The 15,319-nt window shown below is 52.5% G+C and overlaps 4 protein-coding genes across 4 annotated transcripts; 2 read left to right on the top strand and 2 right to left on the bottom strand.

Annotated features, from left to right (window-relative positions):
- Positions 1-973: 973 nt before the first annotated feature.
- On the top strand, positions 974-1,284 carry BZA05DRAFT_442070 (uncharacterized protein; the record flags this gene model as incomplete). Its single annotated transcript, XM_051486720.1, has 2 exons — positions 974-1,026; positions 1,092-1,284. 2 exons carry the CDS (start codon positions 974-976, stop codon positions 1,282-1,284), a joined length of 246 nt encoding a protein of 81 aa, XP_051342504.1.
- A 2,901-nt stretch (positions 1,285-4,185) lies between these two features.
- Positions 4,186-5,054, bottom strand: BZA05DRAFT_388303 (uncharacterized protein). Its single transcript, XM_051482658.1, has 2 exons — positions 4,547-5,054; positions 4,186-4,481 (listed from the first exon to the last, which is right to left on the bottom strand). The coding sequence occupies exons 1-2, from the start codon at positions 4,872-4,874 to the stop codon at positions 4,252-4,254; spliced, it is 558 nt and encodes a 185-aa protein (XP_051342503.1). The 5' UTR covers positions 4,875-5,054; the 3' UTR covers positions 4,186-4,251.
- A 9-nt stretch (positions 5,055-5,063) lies between these two features.
- BZA05DRAFT_471465 (Mss4-like protein) lies at positions 5,064-6,154 on the top strand. Its single transcript, XM_051487960.1, has 2 exons — positions 5,064-5,615; positions 5,664-6,154. The coding sequence occupies exons 1-2, from the start codon at positions 5,185-5,187 to the stop codon at positions 6,109-6,111; spliced, it is 879 nt and encodes a 292-aa protein (XP_051342502.1). The 5' UTR covers positions 5,064-5,184; the 3' UTR covers positions 6,112-6,154.
- A 3,661-nt stretch (positions 6,155-9,815) lies between these two features.
- BZA05DRAFT_463555 (uncharacterized protein) lies at positions 9,816-10,818 on the bottom strand (the record flags this gene model as incomplete). Its single annotated transcript, XM_051487710.1, has 1 exon — positions 9,816-10,818. A coding segment is annotated over one exon (645 nt), but the record flags the coding sequence as incomplete, so codon positions are not given.
- Between the last annotated feature and the right edge of the window lie 4,501 nt (positions 10,819-15,319).

Raw genomic sequence — 15,319 nt, 5'->3', positions numbered from 1 at the left:
CATACACCCAGCGAGAGGAGAGACTGAGTGAATGCAAGATGGATTGTTCTCTACCGGCAGAGAACTGAAATAAGCCTCAAAAGATTACAATTTCGAAGCAACTTCAGAAAGTACAGATTTACAGCAATTTTTTCAGTATCATTTTCTAACGTGCGGGCGCTGTGGCGCAGCGTGGACAGGCGCTTGATGTGGAATATGCTACAAGACGAAGAAAACAGTAAATCAATCTAGCAAAAAGTATGGGTCGAATTTTCGAATCTCGCCAGCCTCAGACATGGAAGTTTATCCTCAACCCTAGGGCCCGAACAAGCCTAGCGCACCAACGCACCTATAAACCCCCACCCCCCCCCCCCCCCCCCGCGCCCACCCACTTCTCTTCTCTTCTTCTCTTCATCACACACATCTCGCTTTCACACAACTCTCTACGTCAACTTCAACAACACCACATTCTAATATCGAACCTTCACAAGTCTACCATCTCAAGTAAGTAGATCCGTGTTATACGTTATCACACACACTCACTCGCAAATAATGAATTTTAACTGTTAGGAAGATGAGTGCGATGTTTCAGTTGCTTGATTCATTCGCAAAGAACAGCGGATGACCTGCTACTGGCAGCTAGACACACCAGACAGCAGCAAGCGTAAGTTTGAGAATAAACAGGATTCCCGAGGCGCACTCGAGGAGGCGCAACGAGGCGCATATGACAAATACGCAACACTAACTTGGATACCAGAAATGTCTGGAAGAACTTCAAATCTCCGTAAAGGCACCCCCAAGCTCACTACTGCCACAACGGCTGGCCGCAGGGCCGCCTAGGCAAGCACGACCAGCACTCCTATCGCACTGCATCTGACACCGCGCCCGCAGAACTACCTAGGCGGCCAGCTTCCAAGCCAACCAGGAACAAGACGGCTGGCTTCGAAGCCAACCAGTAACAAGACGGCCGGCTTCGAAGCCGGCCCGCAATAAGATGGCCGGCCTCTGTTCGCTCGCGCCCAGCACCATGGTGCGGCTCGCCGAGACGTAGCTTTCAGAGTACAATACGGGAAATTGAGGGAGCCCGCCTTCACATTCTGCCGCCTGCCTAGAGGCTCGAAGCGCGCCCCGCACGGCGTGGTGTCGGTGAAGATCCCCATGCCCACTAGCGTCGACGTTCAGTGGCCGGAGAAGAAGGACTTGGAGGAGATCGACGTGGAGGAGAAACAGGAGGAGAAGTTGGACGAAGAGATGCAGAACCTGATGGAGGCGCACGAAGGAGGAGTAGGAGCTGCGCCGTTGTAACGCCTCATAAAACAATTTCAGCAGTAGCCACCGTTTGGGCGGGGTTGCTTTAGTAAATCCCCCAACAGTGGTTACTTTCTTTTCCATTTTCCTTCCTTTTTGCTTTTCGCAACGCATCCGAAGCGGCAGCGTGTGGTTGAAATTTGAATTGCTATAGTACAAGCGGATTGACAAGAAGAATATGTGCTTTTGTTTTGTTTTTGTCCTTTTCCCCCTTCAATTCCCAGATTGCGTGAAATGTCCATTGTCAGTACGTTTCCAACTCCACGGCGGTGGTGCAGCTTACGTTGCGAAGGCCGGATACTCAAATAACCCCACACAGCATGTTGTGAGTGCGTTGCAACAGACATGTCGTGATTATCCCACAGCGTGGGCTTTGTAGTAGCGTAACTGTGTTTAACTCCTCGCGAATCGTGGTTCATGATAGGAAAGACCCGGTGTATGTTTCGCAAACGTCCCCATCGCTGAGCCCCCATGTTTGAGTCTTCCCTCTCCAGCAACGCCATCGGCGGTGTGGTGGTGATTGACGGCACAAAGCCGCCGCTGTTGCTTGCCTGACCACGTAGGGATATGGCGTACGTGCAGACCGCCGGGTGCCGTGATCGAAGAAGCCGTGGAATGCCGTTGCGCTGACACTACGAGACACATCGTTAGCTAACAGCCGGAGGGGTAGCAGTGGCTGCGGGCGGATAACTACCTTCGGAGTAAAGGCCGACGTGGGTGCTTCCCACTCATCACGTTTATCCCACACTTCAGACGATCTTTCCGCCGTATTTGACCGTCATCCGGTGGGGCTGGCCGTTCTGGCTTTCTATTCGAAGAATGGGTACACTTCGGGAGTACCACGGGCCAAGTCGATGGGGAAGATCCAAAGATGCAGAGATAATGGTGGGACTGCCGTCGTGCGGGAATGGGGTGATAGTGGATCTCTCTCCAGGGAACCAAAGACGTGATTAGACCACAGGGACTGACATCTTCAGGGGTTTGAATTTTGAATCGAGGTCGATAAAATTGACTTCATGCAGATACCAATTCCACCCATTCCACCCATCATCCCAACCCCCTCCGCAGCGAGGTCCCACATTCTCACCAACACCAACCTCAACTGGAATCTCAGGCCGGCAATCCACCCTTCCTTTCTCGTAAAAGGCTGGTCGTGGCATCTCGGCCTTCACGAAATCCGAAGACACCATTTGCATTGCATCTCTCAGGATCCTCTCGGCACGGCTATCCACTGGTTGGAACAAATTCCGAAGTGGCCTGTGCCATAAAGCGGGATTGTGAACAAAAAGATGATTTGGAGTGTTCACAGCCTTTGACTTGTGCCGCGTGTGGTCGCGGTGAGACTAGAGTCGGCATGCAGGACCCCATCGCGGCTAACACCTGAAATCAGGGAGTCGTCCGGAAGCCTAGGGACTCCCATCTTTACTGCAAATTTTCCCTCGTTGTCCTCGTTCTTTTAGTGCTTGCGGATGCCGAGTTGGAGATCGAAATGAAGTTGTATCCACCTTTCTCTCAGTCAGCTTCACGTTACTGTAATATAGAGAATGAAGCAGTTTTACCGTGAGGCAAACAATAATTGTATCATCCGTCCTCTCATAAACATATGTGCCAGGTGCAAGAGTAATGTAGCAGCTCCCGAAGTCGCTAGCCGGACCGAACCGTAAGCAAAAGATAACCAGACCATGGCCAATATCGATGGCGATGTGCATGATTGTTCGCTCGAGAGTATCGGGAGTAACACGCATCTAGCCGTCCGATGTAGTCGTCTTCTGCACCAACCGTGCACTCGGCCTCACCGCGTCGAAGCGCCCTGTAGTCTGTCTCCTGGGCAGTCGATCTCCTGTGGGGCATTGACATTCCTAAAAGATCAGTAAGTCGTAATAACAGCGACATACGGGAGGTATCCATACATCCCAAGCCGCTTGCCTCTACCACCCTGATCCATTCCATCCGTCCTCTTCCGAGTAGACGATTGCTCATAACCCTGAGAGTCTGAGACCAGGGAGTCGTCTAAAAGCCAGACGGAAAAGACCCACAGAGGTGTAGCATCCCTATTACCTTCCGGGGGATTTCGGGATGGAATCGATCTCCTCCGTGGTGACGAATCGAAATGTACAGAACCAGGGACATTGCAGAAAGCCGAATGGGGATCGTTGCCGTGAGATTTGGTTTCTTTCCCGTGAACTCTTGAGAGATATCTCTTGAGATCGCGGATGATCTGCTGAAGCCTCCGAGAGGGTGTTGTCCCTGATCACCGCCAGCGATCCGCGGAACCGGCAACATTGTCGTAGTTACTGCGTAATTCTTGACCGAGCCGATATCCGCCGACGGAGATGCCGCTGCGACACGAAAGCTGTGTCCGCAGGGAGGGTAGATTCATGCCGATAAGTGAGGATACCGCTTTCGAGTCAAGTAATGAAGACAGGTTGGTCAGGCGCCGTGTTCGAGCGAACTCTGGACGATTAGACGGATAGTGGACGATTGGACGAATAGTGGATGCTCTGCTTTTGAATGAAAGTGATCCTCCTTTATCTTCAAGTGAGGAGAAATGATAGGAATTGCGACGGAGAAGAGTGGGTCTGTTGCCGTCTAGGGAGAAGGATTCGAGCTGCTATGGGAGGAACCGGGTGGGTTGTCGTTTCATGCAGGATGGAGCGCAAGTGACGAAGCAAGTAGCATGGAGCGGGTACCAACTCTACGCCTTTTAAACACGCATTTCGACCAATTCTGTTACATCAATCCATATACGATTGAAATGGGGCTAACAGACTACCCAAGCAACTATGAGGAGGCTCTTCGAACCTATCGAGGCTGTGCGCGATGTGAAATTTTCCGGGATCCATTGCGAGTTTGAAACATAACACACAGCAGGTTTCTACGTGCCTACCAGAGAAAAGAGCCACTAAATCTATTACATTATCAAGCCGGAACTCCATCACAAAAGAAAAACGCCTCCCCAACCCGTTAAACCCCCAAATTAGCAATCCGGATGAACTCCGCAGCTTCCTCCGGTGTCCAGCCATCTTCGTCCGCCAAGTCCGTTACCCTTTTGCAGAAGCATTTCGTACAGAGCAAAAACTTCTTGTACGGGCCCCCATCATCCACGACTTTCTTGCATCTCGAGCATTTGGTTGGCGATGTCCGTCTCGGGACTTTGGTTTCGCGAGCTGTCCGGGGACAGCGTCCCCATCGGACTGGGGAAAATATCAACACCCCACGTAGAATTGGAAATAGGAACGGGAGTGAAAGAAGTATTCACCCTTGAAAACTGGACCGGAGGGCCGCCCGGCAGGCTCACCGACGCCATTCGACAAGTCGTGGTTGATTTGCTTTCGATTTTCAGGATTTCCTTTCTCATTGTTCGAGTTTATTGAATTATCGGACTGAAAATTGGATTTAGTGGCACTTTGCAGGTCATGTGCTATCTTCATCGCGTCGGCGGTCTGGGCGGCTTGGTCTTCGGATGGTTGACGACTCTGCCCCTTCGAAGCGAAGCCCTGGTCCGTGACGGAGCCAGCGCTATGGATTGCGCTCCCAGTGCCTAGTGAACTTGCAAGTTGGTAAAGAGCGCAAGAATACACCCGCATAGTCAATGGAAGATGAAAATCGCAACTCACCGTTCAAATCGGGCACCAGAGAGGATGTTGATGCCATTTTGGTGAGTTTGGTTGTCGTTCTCGAGGGGTGTTCGTTGACGGTTGCACAATTGGGACAAACCACAGTCACCAGTGTCCCTAAAATTGGCGCTCTCGCCTGCGTACCTCCCAAAGCAGCAACACGAGTGATGGCCAATGCATGTACCGCATGACGTCACACCCTGCGTCCCCGCAATTCGGATGCCACATTCGGCGCCGGTGACAATACAATCAACCTTATCCTCACCTCGACCATCAAAGGATGCCTCCGCTTCATCTCCTCTGCCACTGTCGCAACGTCAGCTTGAACCTCGTCACCGACGATAACGGATATACGCTCGATCACCCCGCTTACACCTTCCTCACCACTTATTGTGATGCCGGCGGAGCTGAGCTGCTGTTCTGTGGATACTGCGGCGCGCGCTTGGCGAGACACGAGGGCGGGGGCAGAGTCAGCCCACTGATCGGCTGCATCGACATTCCAAAGGACGCTGCGAGCGCCGCTGTGCTTGGGGGAACTACGATCAGATGGGAGCATGGGATGAAGCCGGAGCCACTGTCGGCCGGCGAGGGGGATGATCCGCAGGAGGAGGCTCTGAAGGGCCGCTGCCTCTGCGGCGCCGTCACTTTCAGCGTCTTGCGCCCGCCAGAAAACTACAAAGACGATGCCGTACTGAAAGACTGGATCAAGCCGTATCTACTTCCCCGCACCCGAACTTCAAGCCGAGCTAACAATCGCAGTGGTCGCAAATTCGCCACCACCCTCTGCTTCTGCCGCACCTGCCGCACCACCACCGGCGCTCCTTACTGGAACTGGACCTTCGTCCCGCGCTCGCTCATCGATATCCCCGCGGCCTCGTTGGAAGCGCTGCGAACGTACGAGAGCTCGGCGAAGGTGGAGCGGCTGTTCTGTGGAAAGTGCGGGGAGATGTGCTTCTACAAGCACTCAGTCGCTGGAGGCGGGGTGATGTGGGACGTCGCAAAGGACACGTTGCGCGTGGAGGGGAACGAGAAGGAATGGTTTGTGGGAGTAGATGATGGGGTGGAGGAGACGCGCGTGGACAAGTACATAGAGGGCTGGCAGGAAGGGAAGTGCAGCTTCGAGGAGGAAGGATGGGCGTTTCTTGAGAAGGCTACGGTGGAGCATGTCGCGCAGGGCTGGAGAGAGAAGTGGAGCTCGGATAATTGAGAGAGTAGTATTGCGTTTTGAAATTAGCACCATTATATCCGTTCGCTGCTGTCCCCGTCGCGGAGTCTTCAAGTGCTCGTGGTGCGAACCATTCCTTGCGACCAAACGCGAACTTTGCTACCCGCGTGCCTGTCTTATTGAGCGTCCGTTCTTGAATGATACCGTGCACTCCTGATCGTCAATCTCCTGTCACGGACGCGCTGCTCTCCCCAGCCCCCCAGTGAACCTTTACACGATTAGGCAACGACACTGGCGAGGTGATCGATTAAGTCGTGTTTTCTCAAGATGCTTACAGAAACGAGGCTGACGACTTCTCCGTGGCCGCGACAGATCCAGCTGTTCGCCATCAAGACTGTCGTATGGGAGACAACGGTGGTGATGGTGCGACGTAGGCATGTAGATTGGTCAACCGTGCCTGGTGATGGATTTGTTTTACGATCGAATATACAGTTCTGCCAAAAGCCTACGGTCGAGCGGAGACAGAGAAGTGGTAATTACATATCTCCTCGTCTGGCATAGCCTGGGGCTCACGGAAATATACGCACAAGCAGATGCGAACGCGTGTACAGAGACTATTGTATCACGGCACCTAATTGACCCCACACGGCATTACGAACGTTGTGTGCAATTTGATCGATCAGATATACATAGATACCTGGCATATGTAGTGTGTTTGCTTGTGGGAAAAAGCTGAAAGGTGGGGTCGTAACTAGCCGACGAAGCGATGCAATCACCTCGACAAATCATACGTCACGTGCAGTGTCGGTATAATATACTGAATTGAAATATTCTATTCCAACTTGCCCCAAACAAAAAATGATTCACGCTACGGCGCGCCAACTATAAACACATCAGGAACTTCCATCGTTCCGTCTTCTTCCTCCTTCTTCACAATACTTCAACTTCTTGTCTTTACAACACCAACTTCTTTGCAACACTGCATCAAGGACTTTAAGAGTCAGAGTTTTTACTTACCATGCAGTGATTATCCCCGAGCATATCCGAGTTTATTTCCTTTCTCTAAACACAGTTCTTTAGATCCGATGTCGAGTCCTCGTGGCTCCAGTGTTTGCTCACACACGTCGGCGACGTCGTGTGTGAGCATCGCTGCAATCGCCGATACCATTCCGATGGATGTCGGTTGGCCAACATTAGATTGGTCGCTATTCTTGGTATGTTTTCATTATCTGCTGCTCCTCATCATCAATAGGATCTAACTTACAGTTGAAAACCCTGCAGAATCAGCTCTGGCCATCGCAGCTGAGGATTCGCCATTGGGCTGCAGACCCGCAACCCCACCACCCTTCGACTTTCCCGTTATCGCCGAGATTAAAGACCTGGAAGGAAACAACGAGGTTGTGCGATGCCCACATTGTGGAGCTGTGAGACACACCAGGACTAATGCAGTTCCTGGAAGATGCGCCGAGTAAGTTTCCGCAGACTCACTACTCCCACTCCCACTTGATGCTTGCTCGAACAACCGCGCTGACGATGTGATTTGTTGTAAAAGTCAGTCGGTGGATCGATATTCTCCATCTGTCTAAGACAGATGGAGAATCTGGGTGATGGGACAGACTGTCCCATCACTCAAGAGAGATCGACGTGGGCCTAGTCCAGCCGTTCTGTGGGGTTTACCACTTATGTGGTAACCCCCATTGCGGCCGGTTCCTCCATGAATGGCGGAGGCCTTTGCCTCCCCCATAAATCCCACGACAAGTCGACAAGATTCTACGTGAGATTCATCCACGATGATCTCTGCTTTTTTCGAGTGCTGGTTACGGCCACATTTGGTGGTTGTTTCTTCTGGTTTGATTCTTGATCACTCGGCGTCATTGGTCATTGGTCGGTGGAGCTTCTGAGCTTGGCTGGCTGGCGGTTCAGTGTGTTTGATTTCGAATTGCGTGTTTCTTTTCATCGTCAGGTTCCTTCGATTTGTGTGTGGTTGGTATCTTTCCATCATCCGCTGCTCCTCATCAATATGATCTAACTTTTGACCGGAAACCGAAACAAACCTCGACCATGCACTCGGCGGCGTCTTCAATACCAGTTATACCGGTTAGATCCCTCGGCAGCTCCTGCCTAGCTCCGGAGCTGAACAGCTGAAAAAGCTAAGGTATCAGCTCCGAAGTAGCTGCCGCCGATGCCATTCCGATGGAGGTGGATTCGACCAGAATTGCAATATTTTGCAAAGAATAGCCTATACAGAAAGAAAAAGGCTTAACATGGAATGGGTTGGCAATGAAGGCGACGTTTATAATGATAGTTGTGTCTCTGTGACTTTTTCTCGTGAATCGTAACGATATCTGCATCCGAAACTTCTAGTACCTATCTCAAGAGATTATGATACATCCGACGGATCCTGTGACTTCCAGAACCCCACAGTAGTTACCTCGATAGTATGTACAAACACAGTTCATCGTCTACAGCTAAGCCAAACCTACTCTAACGTACCGCTCGGCATTCATCCCTCTCGCGTACGCGACAAAACGAATCCCCTTTTCCCTCAACACTCACACACAAGTTGTGTATCTTGTCGAATCACACTTCCGATCGGACATCTTTCACAAGGGAGAGGAGTGTTTCGGCGGGCAGAAACTGTAATCGTTCGTCAAATCTATCCGGCCTCGACGAAGCTCCCCCGGGCCCGGCGATGTTTCGATCGATTAGCAGTAGTGCTGAGGTGAGGAAGAATTCGCAGCTGGGCGCGGTGTCTTCATTCATTGTACCTACAACAGTGCAGTGGGACGCAGTGGCCGTCGAAATCACGATTACCAGTAATACATTATTTCCGAACGGGTTAGATGGTCGAGTCGAGTGATACCCCGTGGATACCGCTGAGGGTTGCGGTGGTAGATCCCTTGTCCGATCCTATATAAGACATACGACAGGACGTCTGACTGCTATGATGTAAGAATAGTGTCGTGATGGAAGTGGAGGACCGTTCCTATCTAAAGTAGCTACCCATTAACCTTTTTAGTAGATCCGTACAAAGCGTACAGAATTCAGGCCCCCCACACGGAAGAAGCGGGAGGTTCTATCATATGCGCGGTCCGTATTCAAGTCCCGCTCCCTTCCGGCAGTTAGATCTTGCTAGTTTTTTCCAGAGCGATCGGAGACTCGTTTTTCCGGCCCTGGGCCTGACTTCACATCCTACTTGATCGTGTCACGTGAGTCCGTGTGCTGGGAGAGGGACGGTCTACGGGTTCTCCTCGAGCTCGCTCGGCTCATGCGTTACTTTTTCGTGACTTCGCAGTTCGGAAGTGAAGTCTCCCCCTACAACTACTAAAAACTCAACTCCCGAGTCCTGAGTTCAGTCCCTTGTGTTTTTTATCACTTCATAACACATATTCACAATCAATATTGTACAAATCCCTTTACAATAATACAATCCACAATCCACAATCCCTCCAATTATCCCATCCAAGTTCCAACACAAGCCCCAAGTCCGAATCGAATCTGTAGTCCGAACTCGGTATGCAGAACAGTAGAAGTAGGTACAGTAACAGTAACGATGGTTCTGTAATAATCCGCCGGGGCTGCAAAAGCACATCATAATCGGGTATCAACGTCGATCCGTAAATCATTCATCCGCAAGGAGTATCCGAGTGTGTTGGTGCACTCAATCTGCCCTTACCTCCTGCGTACCCGCACTTCCGCAAGTGCCTGAGCACAAGGCGTGCAGGAAACATAGGAACACACACAACTCATGGCTCCGGCTCCCCCCGCGAGCTATCACTCGTCGCCCACGTTTCCGTCGTAACAGCTCTGTGCAGCGTCGGCGGCGGTGGTGGCGGTATTGGCGGTATTGTCGCCGTCGCCGGCGCAGGTGTGTTCTCGACCCAGCAGCCGATACTCGCCCTCCTCCTCCCCTCGGCCATCTCGCGTCCTCCTCCCCTGCCTCCTCCACGCAGCGTCATGACGCTCGCCAGGTCGATATCGATATTGAGGTACGGCGCGAGGCGCGGGTACCGCCGCACGAGCAGGTGGCCGAGCAGCGTGAAGAAACAGGTTATCATTATCGCGCTAGTGTAGGTAAGACCGACGATGTACGAGGCGTAGATGTCACGGTTCTGGAACAGCGTCGCTTCGAGGATTAGGATTAGGAAGGACGTGAGGAGGCCGATTATTACCCAGGCGGGAGTCGGGCGGTGGTACGTGGGGGGTGGGTAGGGGGGCATTTTCGGTGAGGTCGAGGCGTGGTGGCGGCGAGGTCGAGGCGAAGTGGCGTGGGGGGGACGGCCGTGGAGGTGAAGGAATGTGAGGTGAGGTTGTGGATTTCGATGGGATGAGTGAAGAAAAGTGCGCAGTTTCGGCACCGGAAATTTCGGTGGTAGAGACGTTCGACGTTGCCGTTAACCTTTGCAAATCCGCGCGCGAATCCGCAAGCCAAGTTAACCGCGTCCGATTTTCTTCGCGGGTGTGTGTATAGTGTGGTAAAGATGAGATGATGAAGCGAGGGAAGATGCAATGTCGAGACTTGAGGACGGAGGAGAAAGAGGGGAGAAGAACGAAAGAAAGCATCCAATATCCAGATGAATAGGGCAGGCAGACATACTCTATGTACATGCATGCATGCAGGTCGAGATGACAGCGCCTACTACCAAACACCCACCACCACCCACCTACTCCAGCACTTTCACCATAATTCCAACATGCAGAAACAACAGCGGTAGGTTCGTAGAGTGTAGGGCTTCCTTGATCAATGATTGCCCGAACCCGATCTCCAGGTAAGGTTACTCCCAGACCTCACGGCCATCCATCCAGAGGTTAACCCGGCTTGAGACTCGAGAGGAGGCCAGGGAACCTTGAAACTGCCCCATGAACTGTAAACCTTCACCGGTACTTCGTATCTAACCTACTATTCGCTCTATTTTTGGTACCGCGATCAAGGTCGCACTTGCAACTGGGACTCTGGGAAGCTGTCGCCGACTCGTCGGTAACCCTAAGCGTGGCGGGCCTCCTGAGCTTTGTCTGTAGGAAAGTGGCGATCCGGGCGCGCTGTGCGGGATGTGGGCAAGCTTCCGTTGCGAACCGCCGGCGCGGCCGATTTTACCGAGAAGCTGTGCGCCCGACGTCATGCGAGATCACTCGCCATCCGATAATTCGCTCACGATCTTGATAGTGCACTGGTGCTTCAGGCCCCCGGGAGACCGGTACCAAGAATAGTAGCGAAGGTAAATTTATTTGTGTATGCTTGAATCTTTCCCGCTCGAACCTCCAACTGCTAGAGTAACCGACCACAATCAACCGTCGCGGGTAATGCACAGTGCAGCCACCCTTTGATACACACCTCGTGCCTACGCATACCGCCAGAACCACGCCGCCCTTGAGATCCTTTGATGCTTCGGTTCTACACTCGAGTCTCGGCCCGCTAGGCGAAGCGAGCAACCCCAACAGCGATGGATCCGAGAACCTCTAGGGCACATACGGACACGAACGCCGGGATCGCAGTGAGGAAAGGACAGCATTTCCAGTAGGTAACTTGAGTGCATGCTGTAAGTATCTACTCCCAAGCCCCTCACAAATCATCCAAGCTGACCACCCCCGCGCACACTGCATCCGCACCGTGCCGGGCCGCACGCCCAAGACTTACTCCGTCATCTCCATCACGATACGACGTCGGTCCGCCTGTCCCGCACTCCTGTTGCGCCCGGTCCGCAGAGAAGCCAAACCCAAAGGCGACCGTCGTGTTCTCACATCCAGTCACGGACTCACGGTCAATCCAGCACGGTCGATCCAGAACGTAAGTTCCCGGTCAAATCGATTCCGGTTTTTATTGTCGAGGACTCGAGGGTAAGTAAGTTTTCGCTGTTATTGCTGCGGCCGAACCTGTCGCATTCGGAGATTCGTGGTTCGTCGTTGGCCCGTGTGTGAGCGCGGAGAACTAGCTTCTGTGCCGTGGTGGCGTTCGCCTTTTGTGCCTCGGGCTTTGAGATGAATATCGCTGCGCTGTGAATGCTGTTGGCTGGAAATACCGGTATACATGGCTGTGCATTCGCTGGTCACAAGGGTAGGAGGATCTATCGATGTGAGCGGCACCAGAAGCCGGCTACACGGCATGCAACCCAGGAAACGAAAGATCTTGATACGAGAGAATCATTAGTAGCAGGTTCTCGAAGGCTCCAGGAGGCAATTCATAATCGGATAGGTGGGAAGGTCTGGCGGGTGAGAAAGTAGGCGAATAAGGAGGCGAATAAGGAGGCGATCATACTTTGGAAGTAATAGTCGAGCGGGCATAGTATTCTAGGTATAAGTCGCCTCATACGCACTATCTATATCATCGGTTATCATCTTGTCGTGCAGAATTACGGGTGGGAATCAGGATACCTACTCAGTGTCGGCCATCGGTGGTGCTCAATGCTCATGAGCCTCAGATATCGTATATGCCATGTGGGCTAGGTACTGTGTCCACGTTTGACGAGTTTTTTCCGATGTGATTCGTTTATCGGCGGACGTACACACAGACGTGTTCCAGCTCAAACCAGATAGATGCTACTGTAGGTTGCCGTGTTGAAAGTTTCGTCACTCGTTGAATGTGGTGGAAGAGAGTGTTGTGTGACCCTTTCAATCGGCGACCCTCCATCATCACACATCACACCACATATCACCAGTTCAGCCACGCCAGACACCCAGCGCTCGGCCCACAACTCAATCGAAGAATTCGAGGTCGTCTGTTTGAGTAAACGGTTACTGCCATGGGCTTCCAATCTACCTATGATGAGTCGATGACAACAGAGATCCAGAACCCGGCCAACCCTTCTCCCATAGGAGCTGGGTGCTTGAGACGGTGTGGCGGAGCGATGGAGGAGCTGTAGCTTGTCGGCGGGAGCAAGAAGTGAAGAGGACTCCTGTCGGCGGGAGGGAGCGAATGCGGTTAGTAGCGGTGGGCATCAACGTTGGCGGGCATGGCGGGGTCATCATCATCATCATCTTCTTCTTCTTTCTTGATCATCATCTACCGAATACACGATCAACCTCAACCTCCTCTTTCTTCCGTGTGTGCTCTCCTCTCGATCCCGCCTCCGGCCCAGTCTCCAGAGGAGTGTTGGCAAAAAAGCCGTCTGCAAAAACGGTCATTGGTGAGGCACCAGGTCGATGTGTACACGTACCAGCGTGGCGCACTAACAAGTTGCGGAATACCTAGTCCCACCGGCAATTGCTGCGTTTCTCGGTCCGTATCTGTGCCATGGCGGTACCGGTATTCAACAGCTTCCCCGTCACTGGATTTGCCAGCTACCTATCCGACCGCACCCACAGTCGAGACTCGAGTGCGACTGCCGCTGTGCTAGACAACCGTACGGCTTGGGATACACCGCCAACGGTACCTAGAGGTTTATTGGGTGGCAGTTCTCAAGATAATCGACTTTGCGGTTGGCACTCGTCGCCCACGGCCCAACATGCTTCCGGGTTCCCGCTGGGGTGAGTGACGAATTCCGCAGAAAAGGAGAGTTCTAACTTATAAGCATCAACTGTGGTGCAGTGGCGACTATACGTGGTAGCTTTTTGTCTTCCATTCGAAGGTGTCTCTTCCCAGAGGCTCGGTACGAAGGGAGGATCTCGTCAATTACTACCGTACGGCTTGCGGCCCGCCACCAACGGTACCCACTTAAATGGCAGTGCTCACGATAATCGACTTTTGCGGTTCGCTCCCGTCGCCCAACGTGCTCCTAGGTTCTCGATGGGGTGAGTGATGCACTCCGCAGAAGAGGAGAGTTCTAACTTATGAGCATCAACGGTGGTGCAGTCGCGGCGATAGGTGGTAGTTTTGTGTCTTCCATCCGAAGGTGTCTTTTACCAGAGGCTCGGTCCGGTCCGACGGGAGGATCCCGTCAGTTCCCGGCCGGCTTGTTGCAATCCTTCCGATAGCGGGGAAACATCGCGAACCAATTAGTTAACGTACACAGGACACCTGCACACGGACCTACTGCAATCCGAAAACCGGACTGGCCGGCAGAGGATTCGTCAATACCCAGTCCCCGACATTGAGCCTGGATTCGTGAAGTGAGTCTTGATCAGATCTGCGTGATAAACCATGAACAAACGATGGCTGATTGCTTGATACTGCCTATAGCAACTTAGCAAGCCCCACGCGCGCACTTCTAGCCGCTCGGGCTGTCGGGACTCGGAATATCGGCACTCCCCTACCTAGTCCGCCGCGCTCGGAAATACGCAGGACTCAAAGCATGCCCGGTCCAAATTCGCGCGGAGCTTGTCTCCACTGTGGCTGTCATCCGATACCGATAGTGCAGCGCACAGTACAAACTCACACGACTTCTTTCGAGGCCCAGAGCCACCCGGAGAAGATCCCCGATTCCTCATATTCCGGTATATGCATGCAATCCAGTCATGTGTTGTCTTCAAAGCTGCTGCTTCTTCCGGCAGGATAGCTCTGCAAGGAACATAACCATCGTCAGGATTCGGGATGGGAGAAGAAGTGTGTTATTCGTCCCCAGTCTAGGCATGCTTTCTTCGAAGAGGAAACCTACAGAAAAGTGAACTGGAATTGAAACTGGCCGCAGGCCAGGACACTCGGTATCTGGATTCGAGTCATGTGATAAAGCATGAACGAGAACTGTCGACCGAGTTGCGACGGCTAGCGGAGCACGGGTATTCGGCCGTCTTCACTCGGGCGCGATCAGCATTGAACCGGTCCCGGAGTGTTAGATACCTACCTCACTCCAAGATTGCTCGAAGCCAGCACGACTCACGAATTCATCATCGGGATTAAACTGTGGTGCCGAGCGAAAAACAACCGGAAGAAGGAAATCACCAGGCGGAAAGAACGACGGAAATCATATGTGCGCGAGTGCAAGTGGCCGAAGTCGACAGTGAAATCTACTTCCATAAGCGCATGATGTAATGCCTCATCTGTGGACTTTGCTGGCGCGAGGGGTCGGTCGACACTTGCAACAGCTATTTGCAGATCGCTTCCCATTCGGCGAACCTCCGTGGTCGGACTAACTACCATATAATCTCGGATATCGGTTCGCTTTTTGTCAGTGGTTAGCGCCGTTTCACGCAGGCTTAGAGTCCGCTCTAACTGATTTGCGTCGTTATGCGCCGGTTTTGGAGCACTTGGCGCTAAGTCAGTATCAAAATCACTAGCGCAAATTGCCCGTGATGTTTCTCCACATGCACAGAACCCAACTTCAGAACTCGTCTCTCCAGCAGACTGCCACAACATCATCATCTTCAAATTGCTGATGTT

Source organism: Tricharina praecox (genome assembly GCF_024521635.1).
Source record: "Tricharina praecox strain CBS 144465 chromosome Unknown BZA05scaffold_4, whole genome shotgun sequence".
Classification (NCBI taxonomy): Eukaryota; Fungi; Ascomycota; class Pezizomycetes; order Pezizales; family Pyronemataceae; genus Tricharina; species Tricharina praecox.
The sequence above is the reverse complement of the archived record's forward strand: the minus strand, read 5'-3'. Positions and strand labels throughout refer to the sequence as shown.